At 41.8% G+C, this 20,809-nt stretch overlaps 3 protein-coding genes across 3 annotated transcripts, besides 21 other annotated features; 1 reads left to right on the top strand and 2 right to left on the bottom strand.

Moving 5' to 3' along the window:
- Positions 1 to 496: 496 nt before the first annotated feature.
- Positions 497 to 2,509, top strand: EKO05_0001303 (uncharacterized protein; the record flags this gene model as incomplete). Its single annotated transcript, XM_038944945.1, has 1 exon — positions 497 to 2,509. One exon carries the CDS (start codon positions 497 to 499, stop codon positions 2,507 to 2,509), a length of 2,013 nt encoding a protein of 670 aa, XP_038802059.1.
- A 256-nt stretch (positions 2,510 to 2,765) lies between these two features.
- Positions 2,766 to 3,609, bottom strand: EKO05_0001302 (uncharacterized protein; the record flags this gene model as incomplete). The annotated part of the gene is made up of 2 exons (XM_038937468.1): positions 2,766 to 3,113; positions 3,211 to 3,609. 2 exons carry the CDS (start codon positions 3,607 to 3,609, stop codon positions 2,766 to 2,768), a joined length of 747 nt encoding a protein of 248 aa, XP_038802058.1.
- Positions 3,610 to 6,807: 3,198 nt separating this feature from the next.
- On the bottom strand, positions 6,808 to 8,709 carry EKO05_0001301 (uncharacterized protein; the record flags this gene model as incomplete). Its single annotated transcript, XM_038937478.1, has 3 exons — positions 6,808 to 7,512; positions 7,563 to 8,029; positions 8,076 to 8,709. The coding sequence occupies 3 exons, from the start codon at positions 8,707 to 8,709 to the stop codon at positions 6,808 to 6,810; spliced, it is 1,806 nt and encodes a 601-aa protein (XP_038802056.1).
- Positions 8,710 to 9,063: 354 nt separating this feature from the next.
- Positions 9,064 to 9,106: a mobile genetic element.
- Positions 9,107 to 9,121: 15 nt separating this feature from the next.
- Positions 9,122 to 9,576: a dispersed repeat.
- Positions 9,567 to 9,687: a repeat region (potential rRNA).
- A 405-nt stretch (positions 9,688 to 10,092) lies between these two features.
- Positions 10,093 to 11,500: a mobile genetic element.
- Positions 11,154 to 11,542: a mobile genetic element.
- Positions 11,268 to 11,316: a tandem repeat.
- Positions 11,542 to 11,692: a mobile genetic element.
- Positions 11,691 to 15,322: a mobile genetic element.
- Positions 11,962 to 12,039: a tandem repeat.
- Positions 14,896 to 14,905: an inverted repeat.
- Positions 14,896 to 14,991: a mobile genetic element.
- Positions 14,982 to 14,991: an inverted repeat.
- Positions 15,323 to 15,442: a mobile genetic element.
- Positions 15,443 to 20,809: part of a mobile genetic element that runs on past the window's edge.
- Positions 15,444 to 15,447: a direct repeat.
- Positions 15,448 to 15,690: a long terminal repeat.
- Positions 15,448 to 20,809: part of a mobile genetic element that runs on past the window's edge.
- Positions 15,465 to 15,494: a tandem repeat.
- Positions 16,444 to 16,506: a tandem repeat.
- Positions 16,507 to 16,552: a tandem repeat.
- Positions 16,588 to 16,687: a tandem repeat.

Genomic DNA, 20,809 nt, shown 5'->3' with positions numbered 1-20,809 from the left:
TGAAGATGATACCCAACCTCTCGCGAAGAGTTGGCAGAGTTTCACTCTCACGACTGGTACTGATCGCGATTGTTCATAGCTGTAACTTTATGAATCATTCATTTCGGAAGATTCTGCTAACACCTAGAGCTTGATTTGGCTGCGACAGCTGAAAGTTGAGAGTCTGCTAGGGCCCCTCGTTCTGGCCCCCAAAGACGCAAACCACCTTCGGAAAGTGGGTGTCAAGACAACGGCTGGAGGTGCATAATAGGTCATTTCCGCCCAGCTACCGAATTTTTGAGATACAGCGGCCTCCTCACTCTACGTTGACCACCACCCGACTCAGCCTTACCAACGGTCGCCTTGAATCAGCATGCGCGTGATTTCTGTTCTCTGAAGAGGATCCTGTTCTTCTTTCTTGGGACTTTTGTATCGATAATCGGCCTGTTCAGAAACCCTCCACCGTCGTCGCTTGTTCTGGCCTCTAGCACTACAGACAAGTTCCTCAGCCACAATCATGAGCCAGGATCCAAATCTCCTATCCCCGCGGTCTGCATCAGGATTTCAATCAACTCCATCTCCGTCGACACCAGTGTCACCGTCCGATGAGCCACAGAGCTATGATGGGGGCGATATTGCAATGGAGAACATATACGCTTCGCCGCTAACGTCACCCAATGCATTCACTCGTGGCGACAAGAGTGGCTCATACATATCGCTTAACGGCCCTCTCGGCAAGCACGACTCTGACAACCAGTCTCTGTTAAATCACCACAGCCGTCATCATCACGTCAAACATTTCGATCACAGTGAAGCTCGGAAATATCTGTTCAAGACCGGGGGCTACAAGCTCCTGGTCACCATCTTTTTCAGCGCACTTATGTGTATCGCGTTGAAAGCTTGGGAGGGGTTCAATGGACACATCGTACTGTCAAAGAAGGATGTCAGGGTGTTCAACTCCCTCATGATTGGTCTTTCCCTTTGCTTGGGTCTCAATCTGCTCGCCTCGCTCCAGAATTATGCGGGGATCCTTCGTTGGTCTCTGCTGAGTCGGCGATACGTATCCCTGGAGGCCTTTGATCTGATGCTTGGGCTAGAAAGACTGAGCAACGTCGTCAAGTTGATGGTCATCTCTCTACCTTTGGTGCGACGCCGAAAGTACCTGCGGAAGTTCAGTTGGTTCAAGGACGTACGACAGGATGACACAAAGTGGACATGGCTTGTCTGTCTGATCTGGCTTGCCATCAACGTTGGGTCGCAAGTACTTGTGGCCGTTTCTTCTCTTTTCTACCCCATGGACACATCCGATTTTCCGCTTCTTACTTATGGTGATGTCACCGTAGCAGACCTGACGCGGTGGACCGCTGGGAATGAAACCAAGAGCAACGCCACCGCGCTCGAAGCGGCATGGATGTATGGTATGGAAGCCATTGTCTACCCAGAGTTCGCTCCCAACGACACGCAAAAAGACCTCTCGGGACTTGCAGGCACACCATTGTACAAGCTCGACAACGGATCCGATGAATACCGCTTCTTCAACCGTAACCCAAACCATCCGTACTCCGACTACATCCTGAGTAACCGCAGCATCTCAACTACGACGACATGCGTGACAGTTGAAGTAGGTGGGAAGATTGTGGAAAACTCGACAGACGACACTGCCTTCGTCAAAGGCAAAGCGCCAGGCAAAGAATGGGATAAGTTCTATCTTCCTCAATACGCTGGAGGGGCGCTCACATGGATGGCCTCGATTCCCGAGGCATGTGGTGCACGCTGCACAAACTTCACCGTTCTCCAGAACCGACTCGGCAACATTGTCAACGAAACGTCGCTGTTCCTCTGCAACAGCACCGTCTCTGAAATTCGATCTGGCAAGGAAAAGAATGACATCACCCTCCAGAGCAAAGAAGACTCAGACGCCGTCTTCGGCACTGATCAATTCGCCCGCACGGCATCAGGAGCCATGGGATGGACCGGCACGTCGTGGGACAACTGGGACGATATGCAATTCCGGACCTATACGCGGGGATCCAGATGGTCTCCTTCGCACATTGTCAACGCATCGGAAGTAGAAGACATGCTGATGCGCTTCACCATCGGCGCCATCGCTGCCTTCGATGACCACGGCATCCGACACAACGTCACGGACCAGTATGTCGTGCCGACGCAGGGCCAGCAGCTTGCCGTCGACTGGCCTTACATCTTCAGCATACTGGGCGGGATCTGCTTCATCCAGTTCGCCGCGCTGTGCTGTCTGCTGCTCTTCGCGAACCGCACCATTGTCAGGGACGAGAGCTTCTTCAGCACGGCCATGCTCTTGAGTCCCGTTGTGGGCCGTATTGGCAAGGAGGGCGGCGGCATGAACATGAGTGGTGATGAGATTAAAGACCATCCTAAGCTCAAGTGGAAGAAGATTAGGTACGACTACCGCGAGGGCAAGAACGGCGATCCTCATCAAGTGGACATCTTCTTCGAGGGTAAAGATAGCAAAGAGAGCAGGAAGAGCTGGGCGGCCGGGGCGTATAGTTGATGAAGTGTGAATGTCATGGTGGTTTGTGTGTGTATGTATACCGGGTTCTGTACATGCTTGTACGTGATGCTCTCGTCAATGTATCCAAGAGGTGATCTGCCCCGGTCTTGTTCGTCATGGAACCATTTGAAGCGCGGAAACTCTCCCGAGGTCCGTACCTGGCTCTTCTCAGCTATCGTACAATCGCTCCTTTTCATCAAGATCTCCCTCCACTAAATTCTCTCCCGCGCCGCATCTTGACTCGGAATCCTCGCTCCTACTCCCAGATACCAAACCACTTCTTAACCCTCCTCCTTCTCACACCATCCTCACCCACATAGTACCTCGGATCCTCGACATATTCCTCGCCCCTCTCCTCAGCTTCACGCTGCCTCTCGAGCCTGTACTGCTTCCGCTTCTCGACCTCCTCTGCCTTCTTCAGCCGCTGTTCCGAGCAGAGCTGGCTGGTGTATGCCACGTGCATCTTGTAGACCTCCATGAAGCGCTTGCTGGTTTGGATTGGGTGGCGCAGGAACTCGCGGCGGTCGGGCAGGAGAGATGCGAAGATGGTCTTGGACATGAAATCCATATACCACGTCGCAACGGCGAGCGAGACTAGGATGCCCTATGCGTGACTTAGTTTAGCTGGCCGTCCTTGCTTGTTCGGTATCATCTCATCTCCTTTGGGATAAATGAGACGAGGAGGACCGCATGTGACGTACTATGGTGATCCATAGGTGAATGATCCGGTTGTTCAGAAACCAATGGCTGAATGTGCCCTCGGGACTCATCATGTTCGGGTACTTCTTCGTCGCCATGCGCTTCTTGTCTTCTTCGCTCAACTTGGGCCCGTACACCTTGCCGACACCGGGATCTGCACGGCGCGGCAATGTCCTGCTGTGCGATGGCGGGCGGTACTTGTCCGGCTGGGGGATGACGCGCTGTTTTGTGCTGGCGGCAGCGGCACGGCGGCGCTCGAATTCAGCGGATAGCTGGCGCGCGTTGGAGACATGGCGCACGGCGGACGAGGACGGGAGGAGTGATTGCGTAAGGCGCGGCTGCCGGACCAGGAGAGGTGGGCGCGGCAGCAGGAAGCGTGGTATCGAGTGCAACGAGGCCATGGTGGATGGCGTGCGACACCGGCGTGTGCGAATTGGAGGATGCGGAGGTCCGATGGGAAAGATTCAAGTTATTCGGGAGAAAAGTGCCGAGCGGCCGATGCGTGAGCGCGCTTCCATGACCATGCGCACGACTTCCACGCATACTACAACACAGACTTGCTCCCAAGCGACGGTCAAAGTCACTCGTCAGCTCGACTACGATTGCATCTCGTTTGGCTCGTGCAACATTAATAGCTAGCAAGAAGACTATCCGCACCAAGGACATCCCTGTAGTTTACACAAGTTCTGGTTAGATTTGATCTTTGTCACGGGCTACCAGCACAATGCGCTCGAAACATTACAACAAGATGAGAAGTGCAGTGAACACTGACTCTTACTCGCATTGCGGTCTCGCACCAACGTTTACGAGAAAGCAGCGAAAGGACACAAACGTGGATTTCAATCTTCTGGTACTCCCTACACACATCATTAAGCACCTGTCCAATCCTCACTGAGCCTGTCCATGAGGAAACCCATCTTCCCACTGTACTCAATCATCGGCGAGTTACACGGTGAGATCTCCTCGTCAACAGTAAACTCCATGTCTACAGTAATAACTCCTGGCGCCAACCGTTCGCCACGCGTCCTACCGCTCGAGCTTGCACTAGCAAAATTCGAGCCTCTGCCCTCTGGCGTCCAAAGAGCTTCGAATTTATCTGGTTGATTCTTTCTCTGCTCTCCTGGCTTGGTGGACAGGTCAGAGAGGGGATATGCTTCCGAGGCGCTAGGGTAACCACTCCCCTGCCGATGAGTTCGTGGTGGTGAGCCATCTTTTGACGGGTAGAAACCGGCGAAGAATCGAGGGAAGAGGAGAGCGAGCATCGGCTGTACGCCGAAAAAACAGCTGCACACTATCCCAAGATTCATCTCGATCATCATGAGCGCCCATACGACACTTGCGTTCCCTTGGGAACTTAGCTTTCGTGGCTAGTAAAGCTTTGGAAGTACTCACATAGTTCATCGACGGAGTCGTAAAAGGCTTGCACGTAATAGAGTCTCAGCAGCCCGGCTATGCACGGAGGCAAACTCATTAGAAGCAAAACTACGAGTCCCCATCTTTGCTTTGCCGGCGTTTGAAGGATCAAGAGTGGCTTCATGGGCCGCCTGTGTTGTTTAGATGGGCCTCTGAACTCTACTGAGCACTTACAAATAGATCATCAAGTCGCTGAAGCTGTTTAGTGTAGCGATGGCAGCGATTGTAGCACGTGTATTCATGCAATCTGAGCCAGTCTTGGAACTCCAGTGAGCGCGTATGGGACGGCACTGCAGCAAAGTGATAAATATACATCCTATTGTATACTTCGTGATGAAGACGATCATAATGTGGCAAAAAATCTCGTTTGAACGTCCAGGGAACAGTCGTAAGTAGGAAAAGCATTGAGAGACCTTGGTCAACATACAGGCCGTTGGGAAGAACATGTCAGATGCGAAGTTGAGCTACCATGTTTCAGTGTCCCGTTGATAGCATCAGAAACTGAGTTTTGCGTACCTTTGCATAGAGTGTGTGCCACTCCGGCTTCTGGTCCCATACGTGCAATCCGAGACCTAGATTGAGACACACTAATGGGAAAATCGACGTCGGTAAGGCCACCAGCTGTGAGAGGTTAGTACTGCAGTCACAAATGTACCTAGGGCAGGTACCATAGCACCGAATATGAGGTAGTCTTCAGCTACCAGTCTCTGCCGAAGGATTCTTTTTCCGAGCGTTCGTGTGGCCAAGACTTGTTTCGATTCCGTTAGCTAACAGAGAGACTAATGGAAAGAAGATGGAAGGCAGGCACAAATCATGAAATTTTGAAATGGATTCAGAAGGGGAGGAAGACCAAGCATTGAGTTTCAAGACAGGTCCCCTTGGCTACTCGTACTCAAGGGAGACCGAGAACACCGAATCAAATTGTCATTCTTCGACTTACAGACGACAGCCAGGATGAAGGTAGTCATGGTGACCCCAATAATTGGTCCATGAAGTTTTTCAGGGTTCTCGAAATTTGGCGAAGGCCAAAGTGCTTCTTCTTCGGGGGTCGCGGTTCTCATAGTCACGGGAGACTGAAGTTGCCGATACGGTGAATGCCACGTGCCGTACCAGGCAGTCGTAATGTAAACACCTCGGAAAGACGGACAGTGGGTTCGTATGTGTTCTGTGAGGACCGCTAGGACTGTACAGATTGCCCGATACTGTCGTTGGTCATTGTTGCAAGTAGCCTTGGGCGTCGATCTGAATTTCCTAGATATAGAATCCATCTATCCTCCAGATCATCGTTCGTCGCGCTCATTGATTGGAGATCGTGTAGAGACTCTCTGCTTGAAGCGTCCGTTCGTCATCGGCACGACAGATTTGCAGAATAATAGCTACTCAACGGTGAGCAAGCCAAGACATCTTGCAATACGATCTGTTTGCAGAGCGCAGCAATGATAGTGACATGTTAAATTAAGGTGACGAGGACAAACAGTCAAGGCACGGTATGGCGTTTTGTGTAGCTTCGACATAAGAGGCGCTCGGCAAGTCGCACGCACCTCTTGGGATCTGCGACTCTTACGCTTCCGTCGATGCCATGTGAAGCAGATCAATCGTTTCGGTCCGACTCGCATTGGATAGTCGAGACTACAGCCCTCCGGCCGTAAGTGTTGTTGAAAGTCCCTTAGAATGTGCTGTGGGTGGATATCCTGAGCGAGATGTTGTGAGTGGACAAAAGGTACTTAGAGAATTTGCGATGCCTTGAGCGGTTAGTAAATGGTGTTTATAGCGTTGGAGGAGGTGACTGTTGGACACAACACTGTCTGTGGGAATTGTGCTGAGATTTGGAAGTACTTCCGCGGGGAGGTGTAGTAAATTTGGCACGCGGCGTAATTGACTCGAAATTCTGATTGAAAAGAGTAGTGACTGATCTCGTAACGACACCCTGTCTTGGCAACGAAATTGACAATTTGTGTCTCAGATGCAAACGTCTTCCCCACGCAGCTCTGCCAGATGAACGGACTGTACTGGTGTGGGACATCTGGATCACGAACCCGATAATTGTCAGCACCGAAACACGGCATTTGGAAAGTGCAAAGAAACTCTGCGATTGCCAGTATTTGCTTCTACAGTCTGAACTCAAGCCTACTCTATGCATCAGGCGCGTAATCAGTCCTCGCCCCTGCCAGCGCGCAAGCATAGCATCAGAGGGTCTTGTCTCGCTTTTTTCGATGCGCCCACCACCGCTTGCTGAGGTCTAACATCATTCTGCTCCAGCTCCTTGAGAGGATGTGTCCATTCAAAGTGCCACTCAGGAAGCTGAACATGAACAACATGAGCAGCGAAAGGCTCAAGACGATGGCAAAGGCCCACCAGTAACTTTTGATCTCAAACTCGGTGTCTTTAAACTGGATGCTGAAGTAGCCAGTCATGAGAGTCACCGGCGTGAAGAGAATAGTGATCTGTGCCAGAACTAGCGTGACCCACGTCAAACGTTCCACACTGAATGACTCCTTAATAGCGATAAGATTGAAGTTCATCATAACCAGTGAGTCTTTTTGGTCGATGCACTCTTGTATCTCGCTCAAGGCATAGAGAATGATGCGGTCTTTGAGCCGTTCGAAACGTACTCTAGCAGCTGAACTAAGTGCTACACCCAGCGAACTTGCAAGCTCTGGTAGCAGCGGATTTGGAGACTCTGTACTGTGCATTGATGAGAGCATTGACTCAGCATGGGACATGACATGCGAGTTCTTGAGCGATGCTAGTGTAGCTTCTCGTTTCTCAAGGATGCGTTCGATGAGCAGTTCGTATGAGTGGTAAACGCGGCGTAGGACCGCAAGCTGGCATCCGATGTGGTGCAGCTGATCAACGTGAGTCAAATCCGCCTTAATCAACATTTCCTTGCGCTACGAAGAGTTAGCAAAAAGATCATTCGGCTGTGCTCGTGCGAACTTACGAGACGATCTAGCTCGGCGGAGTAACCTTCCTCACTGCGCGATATTAGGCCAAAAGTAGTTCCCCAATCCTCGAACAAGTAGTAGAACAGTAGACCAGGTGTATCGGTGGCACGATGTGCGGTTTCCTCTTCGCTGTGACCGATACGATGTCGGATCGGTAGTTGAGTAAGAGCAGCATCTGCCAAAGGCGTTGGTGCCTTAGTCAGTTGTCGAAACACGTTGACCAGGTTCCGTCGGATTGTGTATAACATTCTCAAATCCCACCCATGCACTTCGCCGTTGGCAAATGGGAAAGGATCTTCAGAGATAGAGATCACTGTCTTGTCTTCGCACAACAGAAGCCAGTTCCATACTCGCTTGCCATAGGGTATGTCCTGGTCGCGGTTGAGTCGACCTGCATGATGGTGACTGTGGTGTGTTTGCTTGTTGTGCACATTGTGGAGTGTGTTGTACCCTAGGCACAAATCTGAGAGTTGTCAGTTTGCGGCCTAGCGAAACACTACGAAACTCACATCGACGACCCCAGTCTACCGTAGACCAATGCCAAACGTCCTCAACAATTTGGTAGTGTGTAAGGTCACGCACCATCTCCAGTTGTGTGGAGTGCATCAGCTCTGTCATTCCAATACTCTCCTCTGAATCAATGGTATTTTTATTTGACCCAGATTTTGACTTCTCGCTGCTTGATTTTGAGTGCTTAGAACGATGCGACAGTCTCGATCGAAGTGTAGAGACGCTTCTGTCCATGTTCGAACTTCCAGAGCGCGCCGGTACCGGATCACTGCACATCATACTCAGCAAGCGCGGCGAGAAGTCGTAGTGTTGACCAATCAAGCGGAGTGTGTCCTTCTGATTGTAGGGCTGCCATATGTTGATCCATCGTGTGTGCAAGTGTGGAGGTCGTGGTGCTTCCAGGAGCCGCGAGTACGAGAACGCAGCAAGATCGAAGGCACAGAACGCTTCATCCTCACCAAAGTCCAGGCAGAAGTTGGTGGTCTTTGGGCTCCGCGTCTGCCTGTCGAAGCGATCAAAGTTCTTCTCGAGATCAAAGTTTCGGAAGCAGTTTGTGATGTCGGTGTCGCCCAGGTCTTGATAGTACTGCGGCAAGTCCTCTGCAGGGGATGCTGGCCGCAAAAGAGTTGCCATGTTGTGAACGAGGGAGCGATTCTAGCTGGCGGGAATTTAGGTCTACATCAGAAGCGACAGGATGTCTGTCCAGCAGCGGTTATTTCAGTCAAAGCATATGTGACGTGAGCTCGTGCTCCATGTTTCCTGAGCATGTGTCGTGCGGGCTTGAGGTGGTTGGTCACGCGTCGCACTCCCAGGCACGCAGGTCTCACATCCTGCAAGCACAGATGATGATTGTACCATAGTGCGCAACGTGTTGAGACTGCAAGTCACGCACTGAAATATCACCGACCAAAACAACAAGGCATCGTGGGAAGTCGTGGAGAGGCGCGTCGAAGACTTGAAAAGTGGGGAAGGAGGCAGCTGCCTCTTACCGTGTCCGTGCGCGTGATGCGCGGATTCGCGTGATGCACGCATTTTACTAGTAAAATGTAAGGCAGACTTCACAAGCATAAAAGTAGCGATCTGGTGAACTGATAGATTCGAAAGTAGAGTGGACAAAATAGCAGACCGCAAGCTATAAGAAGGCGGAGAGAGAGACCTACTTATAGTAGTAAGGCCTATGCAGCTATGCTCTCTGCAAGAAAAAGTAAAGGCAAGTAAAGGAAGGTTCGACTAAGGTTAATAGAGCCTGCTAGTACACATACTAGTAGGCTACTATCTTACCTTAGCAGATGTCCTAACATGCGCCCCTTCTTATAAATAGTAAAGTCTTTTAAGCTGAAGTCTGTATACAGGTAGCTGTAAGAGCCTAATACTAATAGGTTTTAAGTAAGAGTAGAAGAAAAACAAATAAAAAGTATATATAGAAAACTTCTATAATAACCTATTAGTAATTAGAGTATAATTTAGGTATATACCTTTAATAGTGTTCTGTAGGTCTCTTCTAATCCTTATATAAAAGAAAAATCTCTAGTATTTTTTCCACTATATAAACCCTATAACCTAAAAATTATCCTCTAGCTTATTTAGAGCTTATATAAGGGAATAGAAGAGAGTTATTATTTAGTAATAAAAAACTGTTTAGTTAAGAGAATTGTTTAGTAGAGAAAAACTGTTTTAGTAGAGAGAAACTGTTTAGTAGAGGGGTATTAGGTAACCTGTTACTTATTTTAATACAGGACTAGCTATATTATAGTAGATTAAGAGTGTAAGAACCTACTAAAGCTATAGGTTTATTGTAGGTATAGACTAACTAGATAGAAGTTATCTTAAGTAGGCGCTTACTTATAGTGATTGTTGTTATTACTATAGCTAGTAAAAGCTAAGCTAGTGTTGTTAGATCTAGAGGAGTTAATGTTATAATTGTGGTTAGATCTACTAGAATGTTGCTAGGAATCATTATCTAAGGCTTCTAAATTATTAAAGCTGTAGACAGAAAGAGTTTTATTATTACTTAAGTGTTAAAGTCGTACTTTAGTTAAAGACCGTAAGCACTGATTCTATTGGTTCTTAGGAATAAGTACTAGTGAATTAGTTAGGGTTATTAACTAAGCAAAGCTTGTAAAGATAGGGTGCAATAAATAGTACAGAGTAGACTGTCTAGTTTAAGAAAAGGTTAAGATTCTAAAGATAAACTTAATTAATAAGATTAAACACTAATAATAAGGGTTGTGTTCCTACTAACTATATACTAAGGAGATATAATACTTATTAATAAGTAACTAGAGTTAGTCTAATAAAATATATAAGGGTGCTTATAGATAAGCATTTTATACTATACTTATAAACAAGTAGTTATGTATGTTATGCTTATTAACAAGCAGTTACATAACAACCCTTTCTGTTCTGTCCTTCTCTACTGTTCGTTCCTTTAGGGCGGAGTTAGGGGTCTTAGTTAGCTAGTACTTATGTTTGTGCTGTGCCCTAGTATAGGATTATAACACTATCCCCCCTTTCTCTTTAGTTTGTCCTTATACCTACGTAATTATCTATTAGAGTTTTATATAATCTGTAACCTCTATATCTAGTAACCTATAAGTTAAGATGTTCTTATATACCTATAATATCTGTCTTATATTAGAAATCTGTTAAGCTAATATATCTACTAAAGTCCCTTATAATTATTATTTCTTTAGCAGCTAAAGGTGCTATATTATACTAGGTAGTTTAAAAGGTCTAAAGTATACTAAGTGTATAAAGGCTAGTAAGCTATATATAAATATATCTTAGGTGTTATTAGATAAGACTTATAAGGAGTAGAAGAAAAAGGTAGAAGTAGATAAGTTACTTCTTATAACTGTAATTACGTAATTATTATATAATAAGAAAATTCTAAAATAGGTAAATAAACGCGTATAGTAAAAGGCGTTGTATTTAGTAAATAGAATAGTTAAGGCTAGTAAGTTAGACCTAGCTAAGGAAGTTAATACTAACTGTTTTATAGCGTCTACTAGCATATATGCCTTACTAGCTACCTAGAGTACTCTTAGCTTAATTAAAGAGTCTATAGCAAATTATAGTACTTTTATACTAATTAGTAGTAGCTTATAAGGTATATAGGTAGTTTCTATATTTTTTCTAAGTCTAGGTATTCTAAATATTTAACTAGATACCTTTAGTAGTTGCTATTTCCATTATATATTACTATTTCTTTAACTTCCTATTTATCTTTACTGTTAGCTTATTAATAGAAGTTCTCCTAGGTAGGCGTTCTAGGGTTAGCTAGTTCTAATAGCAATATATAGAATACTAGATAGATCTTTACATTCTTTAGCAGATTAAGTCTATAGTTAACTAGGCTTATCTGCTTAGAAATAAAAAAGAGTCTTACTTTAATGTGGTCTAGTTTTTTTATTAGTCTTTGTGTGCAAAGGTTTTTTATAAGAAGATAGACTTTATCTCCCTCTTTGTTATAGGCTTTGTCTAAGCCTTAAGCGAGACAGGACGGTTACGTGCCCTACAGACATATTAGAAGGTTACGCAACGTGTTACCTCCTTAAGAGATATAATACTATATTGACTCTTATTATATCCTACCCTAAGGTTAGTCCATAACACTCTTTTAGCTAAGGTGCTGTTTTTCTTTTCTAGTTAACATATAAGAGTGCTTGTTCTTAAGCCTTACTAATGTCTTCTAGTGCTTTTTTATGTACTTCCTTTAGTCTTACTACTAAAAATATAGCTAATTTAGTCTAAATTAGCATGTCTAGACTTCTAGTAAAGAGATTTAGCTATATCCTGTAATTTAGGAAAACAGTAATTCTTCTATTACTTCTAACAATTTGTTGTTGTATGTAATTTATGCTATAGGTAACAGTAAAACCTAGTTATCTTACTACTAGTTACTGTATATCTGTAGGTATGTTTCTATTATCTAATTTATTCTCTCTATCTATCTATCTATCTGTAGATAATAGGCTGTTAAAAGCTTCTTCTTAGTACTAATAGCTGCTAAGAGCGTAGTCTAGTAGTTTAACGTAAAAAGCTTATCTTAATTACTAATAATTAATTCTAGTATGCTATAATACCTTATTAATTAATTTAGAAACACTTATATAAGTAACTCTATAGTATAACTATATTAAAATAGTATTATCTTAGTGTACTAAGTAAATCTGTTAACTATAACAAAGATTAAGTCGTAGTTGTATCTAGTTACTAGGTCTCTTAAGATAGGCAGCTTTGTAATCAAGTCTATTATAATGTTTGTCTATAGTACTGTTAATAGCTCTATTACCTATATTTCTCTGTATTTCGCGTATATACTGTGTTTATTTTACTAATAGTTAATATAGTTTTAACGTATTTAGTAACTTATCTTTTGTATTACTAAACTTATAGTATTACTTAATTAGTTCTATTATATATGTAATTCTAGGGTGTCTATATAGTAGGTTATTGTAGTAAGTAGCTATAATCTTATCCTAAAGTTCCTCTAGTACGTCTAATATAATGCGCTATTTGCTTTTAATTTGTATTATATTGTTTAGTTACTACAATAGTCTAAGTAACCTATTATTATTAATTTCTAGCACTGCGAACTAGGTAATTGTTTTTTCTCTAGTAAGGTTATGTTGTTAGCTAAGTGTGTTAGCTCTACTATTGGCCTTGCCTAGCGTATATAATATCTTAAATTTATATTACCTAAGTATCTTAGACTAACATACATATTATTAATTTAAGACCTTAGTAGTAGTAAAGTATACTAGGTTCTTATAGTTAGTGTAGATAGTAATTTCTAAATAGCTTTCTATATATTGTTACTAATGTTCTAGGGCTAATATAATTATAAGTAATTCTTTGTTATACACATTATAGCGTTCTTTAGGTCCTAAGAACTTAAATAAGTAGTAGGTAATAGAGTACTATAGTCTATTCTTTTTTATATAATATATACGCCTAATATAAGATCTAAGGTATTAGTCTCTATATATATTAGTTTGCTACTACAAAATATAATAAATATAGAGGGTGTAATATAGGCTTACTTAAGTGCCTTAAACGTATTATTCTGTTCCTATCCCTACTTAAATAGTGTATCCTTCTGCGTAAGCTTTATTAGCAGGATTATTATCTTAGAGTAGTCCTTAATAAAGTGTTAGTTAAAGTTAACAAATCCTAAGAATTCCTAGATCTATTTAACTATTTTTAGAGTCTGCTAAGTCTTAACTACTTCTACCTTTATTAGACTAATCTTTACCCTGTGTTATCCTACAATATACCCTAGGTATTTAACTTCCTTCTTATACTAATTACACTTTTTAGGTTTAAGCTATAGATCTACCTACCTTAGGCATCCTAGTACTTCTGTAACATGTTATTTGTGCTCCTCTAGTGTCTTTAAATATACTAGGATATTGTCTAGGTACGCTACTACAGTTCTGTTAAGGTGTGCTCTTAGGACGTTATTAATTAACTTCTAGCACGTTACTAGTGCGTTTATTAGACTAAATAGCATAACTAGGTACTTATAGAGTCTATATTACGTCCTAAATACTATTTTCTATTCTTCTTCTTTCTTTATGTATATAAGGTTGTACGTGCCTAATAGGTTTAACGCAGTAAAGTACTAAGCTCCTACTAGCTAGTCCTACAACTCTGTAATATTTAGAAGCAGGTAGCAGTTCTAAATAGTAATTCTATTAAGCTTCCTATTGTTAATGTAAGGTTACAACTTACTATCCTTCTAAAGAACGAAAATAATTAGGTACCCTGCAGGTAATTCTAATCTTCTAATAAATCCCTTCTTAAGGTTCTTCTTAATATACTTGTAAAGTACTTTAAGTTCCTTTTCTATTAACTAACATAACAGCCTAAAAGTTAGTGTTCTTCCTTCGTAGAGCTTAATCTTATAATCTTAGGGTTTATACTTAAGTAGGGCTTTTACTGTAAGCTCTTCTCTAAATATCTCTATATACTGTCTACAAATATTAGAGATAGTAGAAGGTGCACTCCTCTTCTTCTAAACTCTTACTTTGTAATCTGTAGGCTGTTTAGTATCTGCAGAGTTAACTACTCTATCTTAGCACATCTTATATGTTAAAGCGATATTATTAATCTTCTTCTTATCTACTAGCTGCTGTATACGCTGTGTAGGTGTAGATATATTAGTACTATATTTACATCCTTCTATTAAAAGTCTTTTTTATACCTAGTCTATCTTTAGGTTATACTTTTATAACTAGGAAAGTTCTAGTATAATATTATATGTGGCCTTTATAAAGATATCTAGGCTTATGTCCTTATAGTGCCTCTATATCTATAGAGGTGCTACTATTACTTTAAATATAATTAGTAGTTTATCTAGTATAAATTCTCTATTAGCTACTTAGAGTAAGTAAGTGTTCTTCTTATAATATAAGCTAAGTCTAGCTTACTATATTACTATTTTAGATATATAACTTACTTATACTCCTAAGTCTAAGAGTACTGTTAAGGCTACTCTATTTAGTTTAATAGGTAGCTTAATAAGGTAATAGTTCTTAATGTTATTAATAGATTAATCCCTAGGGCTTATAGGCGCTAACCTAAAAAAGTCCCCTCTTTACTAAACCCTTTAAACTCCTTAGTACGGCAATACTTCTTATAATCTGTGTTAAGGTAGTTCTACTAGTATGTGTTGTAGTATCTTCTATTAACTACTAGCTGTATTTATATTATAGCCTATAGGTTATCTACTCTAGAAGAGTATGCTTTCGAGCGTTTCTTAATAAGATAAAGTTTACATAGGTTATTATAGCACTAGTACTATTAGTTATATAAGAAGCCTTATTATACTAAAAACTATCCTATACTAAGCTTCTTATTATAGTAGGTTATATATTTATCTTTAGTATATACGATCTATATAAGGTTTCTATATTTTAGGTTTTAGTAGTCTAGAATATACTATAGTTATAGGCTAATTATTAGTAGTGCTTCTTTCTACTTCTACATACGTTCTAGGCTAAGCTATGTTTCTTACTTATACTAAAGCTAGTCTTTAGCTTCTTCTAGATTATTAGTAAATTGTTTACTATTGTTAATTCTTTTCTAAACTAGTAAACAAGCTGTTAGAGATCTAGTGTTATTTCTGTAATTTTAGGTCCTTCTATAGGACTAACAAGTTCTTAATATATTTAGTAGTAGGCTTCTTTATTGTTATGCTTCTAGTATTGTTAAGCTATGTATTCTTCTTTACGTGTTACCTTTACACTAGTTTAGCTAAACTTTTATTCTAATATGTCTAGTAGGTAGTCTATCTTCTACTAGTTGTTGTTAGAGTAGTACTCTGTGTCTTTACCTATCTAGGCGTTCTAGTAAGGTGTTGTGTAACAGAGCTTAGAGGACTATACTTAGGTAATTAATTAATTTAATTAGTTTCTATATATTTAATGTGTAACGTGTTGCTTAAGTATAAAGGAAATTTAGTTATTAGGTAATCTTACTTACTTAAGCTTTGTAGGCGACCCTTAGGAGCTTAGTAGTTAATTGTGGAGAAAGGAGCTACTTAACAATAATCTGTAAGCTTAATTAGATAGGGGAGCACCCTATTAGTTATCTACAGGCTTGGCTGCGCGACACACCCCCTAGGTAATCCTAGCTAGGATCGCCTGTCTTCTAAGAGCTGCTGCATAGGTAATTAGGCTCTTAAATTCTTAAACTAGATTTCTAAGCTTGTAGTTAGTAGTTTTAATGCTCTCTAGTGGTCTTAGTTTAATTGTAACCTGTTGCTAACTCTAATTATTCTGCTAAGCGGCTAAAGTAGGTAGTAGACGCTTGTTTAGCTGTAGATTCCTTATTACTAAGCTGCTAAGTATTCTTTCCTATGCTTGTTTCTTATAAACCTTATTAGATAAGAGAGATAGTATAGACCAGTAATCGTCTATTTACTATTAAGCTAGTAACGTTATGCCGCCTAGAGAAAGTTGCATTTACTCTTACTTTTACTAGGCGTTTTAGAGATCTATATAACTAGCTTACCTACTTGTTTTTCTCTGTTTCTTTAACTATCTCTATTAATATGGCTGTAAGTATACTAATTGCTAGTTTTACGCTCCTTAGACCTACCCTATACACTTCTTTGTTATTTTACTAAGTTTATGTTTCCTCTATAGTTGTAATAGCTTAGGGGAGCGTCTATTTAAGCTTCCTGTCTTTGTTTACCAGCTCTTTTAAGTAGTTTTATTAGCTTTAGCACTTTCTATAGCCTTAAAGGCTTTTTTAGACAGCGTCTGTTTAAGCTTCCTAGCCTTGTTTTACTAGCTCTTTTTAGAGGTTTTGCTGACTTTAGCCTATAGAGAGAACCTAAATTTAAGCGCCTTACGCGCACTGCTGCTGCTACTGCCGCCTGAGCTGCTGCCTGTGCCGCTAGCGGCTCTGCTGCGCCTGTGCCTACACCCACAACTACAACCATAACCACAACTACAACTACAACCACGCCTGAGCCTGCGCCTGCAGCTTTAGCTGCTCCTTCTGCTGCTGCTGCTGCTACTGCCGCTGCTGCCGCCCTTACCGCCGCTGCCTATGCAGCCTCGCTGCCGCTGCCGCCACCTTGCGCGCTGCCCGCGCCCCCCCTACCAGCTCGCAACCTGTTGCAGGGCGCTCGCAGGATCATTCCCTGCAAGCGCTGTGTTAACGCGCTTATAGTAAACAGTTCAGTGCCTATATGCGTTAATCGTGTTAGTAGGCAGGGAAGGTGCTGCTGGCGTTGCGCCTAAGGGTATTTGTGCCGCCTCTTATAGGTTTTGTTTAAATAGCGCTTATAAATAGTAGTCTAACAGCTTATTTAGTAACATCCGCCTTAAGCCCTTTAGGATTAAGCTAGTTAATAAGCTTGTTTGCTTAGGTAGAGTAACAACTTCTGTAAGCAATTATAACTTGTTATTTTTTATTAGCTAACAAGCTTATAGCAGGCAACTAATCTGTGCTGCGCTCTCTGCGTAGTAAAGGGCCTAATTAAGGATAGGTACTTCTTCTAAGTACCCTTCTTAGTTAGGTTAGGTTTTAGAGCTGCTAGATACCTATAGGGAGGGGGCTGTCCTCCCTATACATAGTTTAAAGAATTTGCTAAGCCCTATAGCTGTTAGTTAAGCGCTTAAAAGAGCTGCTACTAGTAGTTACAGGTGCTCTTTTGCCTATTTAGGGAGGGGGTTATCCTCCCTAGCAATACCACAATCTTCTACCTCTCTCTTAACCTGCTCTTTTTCTATATAATTAATGCTAAACAGGTTTAGGTGTAAGACAAAGCGCTCGTAAGCCTGTCTAGGAAGCGCTTTTATAAGACTGTTGGCTGGTATCTTGCTCGTTTTAAGGTACGTTACCTAGAGATTTCCCCTAGCGTACTCTTATTTTAACTATATATTCTAGATATCTATATAGCGCAGCCAAGTAGTAAGCTGCTTGCTCTCTTCTACTACTAATTAGATTATTTGTTAGTTGTTACAGAAAATCTCCTACAGTACCCCTAAGTCCAGCTAAAGTTCCTGTAGAAACCGTTTAAGAGCTGCTGCTTCCTTAGCTACATACTCTAACGCTAACAACTTAGCTTTAGTAGTCGAAGTTGTTACTGTTAATTAACGTGCTGCTTTCTAGATAATTAGACTACTAAAGAGCTGCACAATATACCCCTAAGAAGAGCATCTAGTCTCCTAATTGTTAGTAAATAACGCGTCCCTACAGATAAGCAATTAGCTGCCTTAGTAAGCTCCGTACCGTATCCCTAGGTGCTTTGTTTAATAGAGGTAAGCTATAACCTAAGCTGCTGCCTTAAAGTAAGTAGCTTCTAGATTTATAAGATAATAGAACAGCTAAGAGGCGGTATATGCTATATCTAGTTAGATTATAATTACTATATAGAGGATAGATTCTACCTACTCTTAAAACGCTTTAACTTCTTACTTTAAAGCTTACCTGTTATGCTTAAGTAGCTCTTCTATTAGAAAGGGGACTGTTAGAAAGGATCCCTTCTCTACTACTCTAAATTTAGTAGCAAGCTTGTTAATATAGGCGTCGTGCGCGAGTATAATAGTTCTAGCAGTTCTGTCGCAGATAATACGCACTTCTAGAAACTATTCAGCAGCTCTATAGTCTTCTATCTAGTATTTAGCCATTAATAAGCTTATAAGATGCTTTGCAGCAGCTTAATTATCCTTATAATAGGCTAGCAGAATATCGTCTATATAGAACAGTAGCACTATCTAGCGTTTAGCATTATAGAACAAGTAAGGTTCCTCTTTTAACGCAATTAGGCTAAGCTTCTAGAGAGTGGCTAAGAGCTCTTTATACTATAGAACTAGCAAATTACGAAACCTATATAGAGCCTGTAGAAGTAGAACTACCTTCTTAGGTTTTGTAAAGCTATCTAGCAGCTCGCAGAGCACTTAGGGTTAGTCCTGGCGGCTCGCGTTAAGAAACGCGCCTGCGACGTCATACTAATAGAGCTCTAGGTTAAACTAGGCAGCTATCGCCACTATAGTGCGAAAAGACCTAGAGGCAAGCGTTGTAGCGTAGGTTAAGATAATTAAATCCTTAGCCTGTAGATCTCTGCGTACACAGATCCTTACCTTATATTTAAGAAAGTAACTATCTTAATCTAGGTTATATGTAAAGACCTATTTAAGCAGCAGAGGCCTAGCTAAGGCGCTCGCTTAGTCTATTTCTTTCTAGGTTCTCTTTTCTATAAGTGTGGCTATCTCTTTCTTATAAGCCTAGCAAAATAGAGCTCCTAGTAGGTAGTAGGCGAGATCCTTCTATTTCTTTAGCAAAGGTGGGAGCTCGTTACGGTACGTGCGCTGCTCTAAAGGAATTTTTTCCTTCTTTAAGATAGACGCTGTAAACACCGCGTAGATAGTAATAAGCTCTCTTCTACTTATACTATATTTGTTTGCATGTTTAAATAGTAGGTAGATAAGCTAGGAGTACCTGTACTTTCTTATAGAGCTTATTACTAAGTACTGTCCTACTCTATCCTTATAATTATTAGCAGATTTATTGCGCTCGCGGTTATCTATCTAGCAGCTCCGCCTTATAGCTAGACCTTAGACTCTCTGTTAATACAAGCGTCTTGTTACTGCCTTATCTACTCCTATTGTCCTTTAAGAAGGTATTAGAACAATTAGTAATGCAGGTCTTAGTAGATCTTCTTCCTTAAGATCCTTGTTATCTACTAGCGTGCTCTCTTCCTAATTAGGTAAGTGTACTTCCTGTAAGCCGTTAGTTAGATTCTCCTCTTTAGGAGCTTCCCTGCCTAAGGCCAGTAGCTCTAGCTCAGGCGTTAAGTTAGGGGATGGGAGGCCTGTTTCTTAGTGTCGTTCTGCACGGATCTCTAGCAGCTTGCTGGCCAAGCTTGCCGCGCGTACAGTCTCTGTCTTAGGAGCTCCTTCGTTACTAGACTAGCCATCTAGCAATTAAGATTGCTCCCAAGTGTCACCCCCGAGCTGATGCTTAGAGGACTCGCCGAGCGTTAGGTCTCTGTTAGGGAGCTTAATTGCTTCTCCTGCGTTTGTAATCTCGCCAGGTTCATAGAGGATTTCTACTACTGCCTCTACTTCTTCAGCGCTTATAGTAGTAGATTTATCTGCTCTATTATAAAAGAGCTCCTTATTAAAGGTTACGTTGCGTGTTGTTATAACCTAGTTAATTATAGGGACCTATATCTAATAGATGTTAGATGCTTAGTACCCTACAAGGTAGCTGATATGCCCCCTTAGAGTAACTTTAAAGCCCCTCTAATTACGCCTAGCTGCTTATTCCTTGTTTAAGAGGTAGGCTCGGCAGCCGTAGGCGTAAATCCCGCTCTAATTAGGTCTTAGATCTGCTGTTGCTACTCTTACCTGCTCTAGCTTATACTATTAGAAATACTAAGTAAACTAGAGATTAAGCTTCTTATTTAGGCTCTGTAGCTTATATGCGTGTAATAGGCTTATGTTATAGAGCTATGCCGCCGCTATAACAATCTCTAGCTAGAGCTTCTAGAGTAGATTTGCCCCACTCCTTATCTTAATAGATTTTGTAATTATCTCTTAACTAGCTCTTTCTGCTCCTCTATTCGGCTTATGTGTGTATAGAGGAGAGAGATCTATATCTATTCCCTAATTAAGCGCCTAGCGCTTATATGCTAAGCTCCCTTTCTATAGAAGTGTTACTATATTATTATCTTAGCTAATTTTATAGATTTATAGCTTATACTAGGTATATACCTAGCTTATAAAGTTTATAAGAACCTATAAGATCTCTAGTTACGTTTTACCTTATAAAGTAAATATAAAGAGCTTCCTACTATAGTACTTCTTAATTACAAGCGTCTATAATTTGCCTCCTCTGCCTAAAAGCATATTAAACAGGTCCTAGCTAACTCTCTAAAATAGTTATGCTAGTCTCTCTCTCTTTCTCTGTAATATTACTTGCTTAGCGTAGGTTGTTAAGTAAATCTTATAATCTTTTTAGAGCGTCCTGTTAATACGCACGCTGCGCGCCTTTGTTACCAGCGCTTAAAGAGCCTCTAGGCCTAGATAACCAGCTTAGGCGTGCTACAGCTATTTAGGCAAGCTGCGTAGGTAAGATTTATAGGATTGCTTTGTTGTTACTACGTTAAGGATAGGAAGATAGAGAGAAAGTAGCTTATATTTAAGGAAAGTAAGGTTATAAGCGCGCTTAAGAGTAGCACATACAACGCTTCTATTAAGATCTTTAATAT

The sequence above is a fragment of the Ascochyta rabiei genome, chromosome 2 (assembly GCF_004011695.2).
Source record: "Ascochyta rabiei chromosome 2, complete sequence".
Classification (NCBI taxonomy): Eukaryota; Fungi; Ascomycota; class Dothideomycetes; order Pleosporales; family Didymellaceae; genus Ascochyta; species Ascochyta rabiei.
Note: the sequence above shows the minus strand (reverse complement) of the source record. Positions and strands in the feature narration are given on the sequence as shown.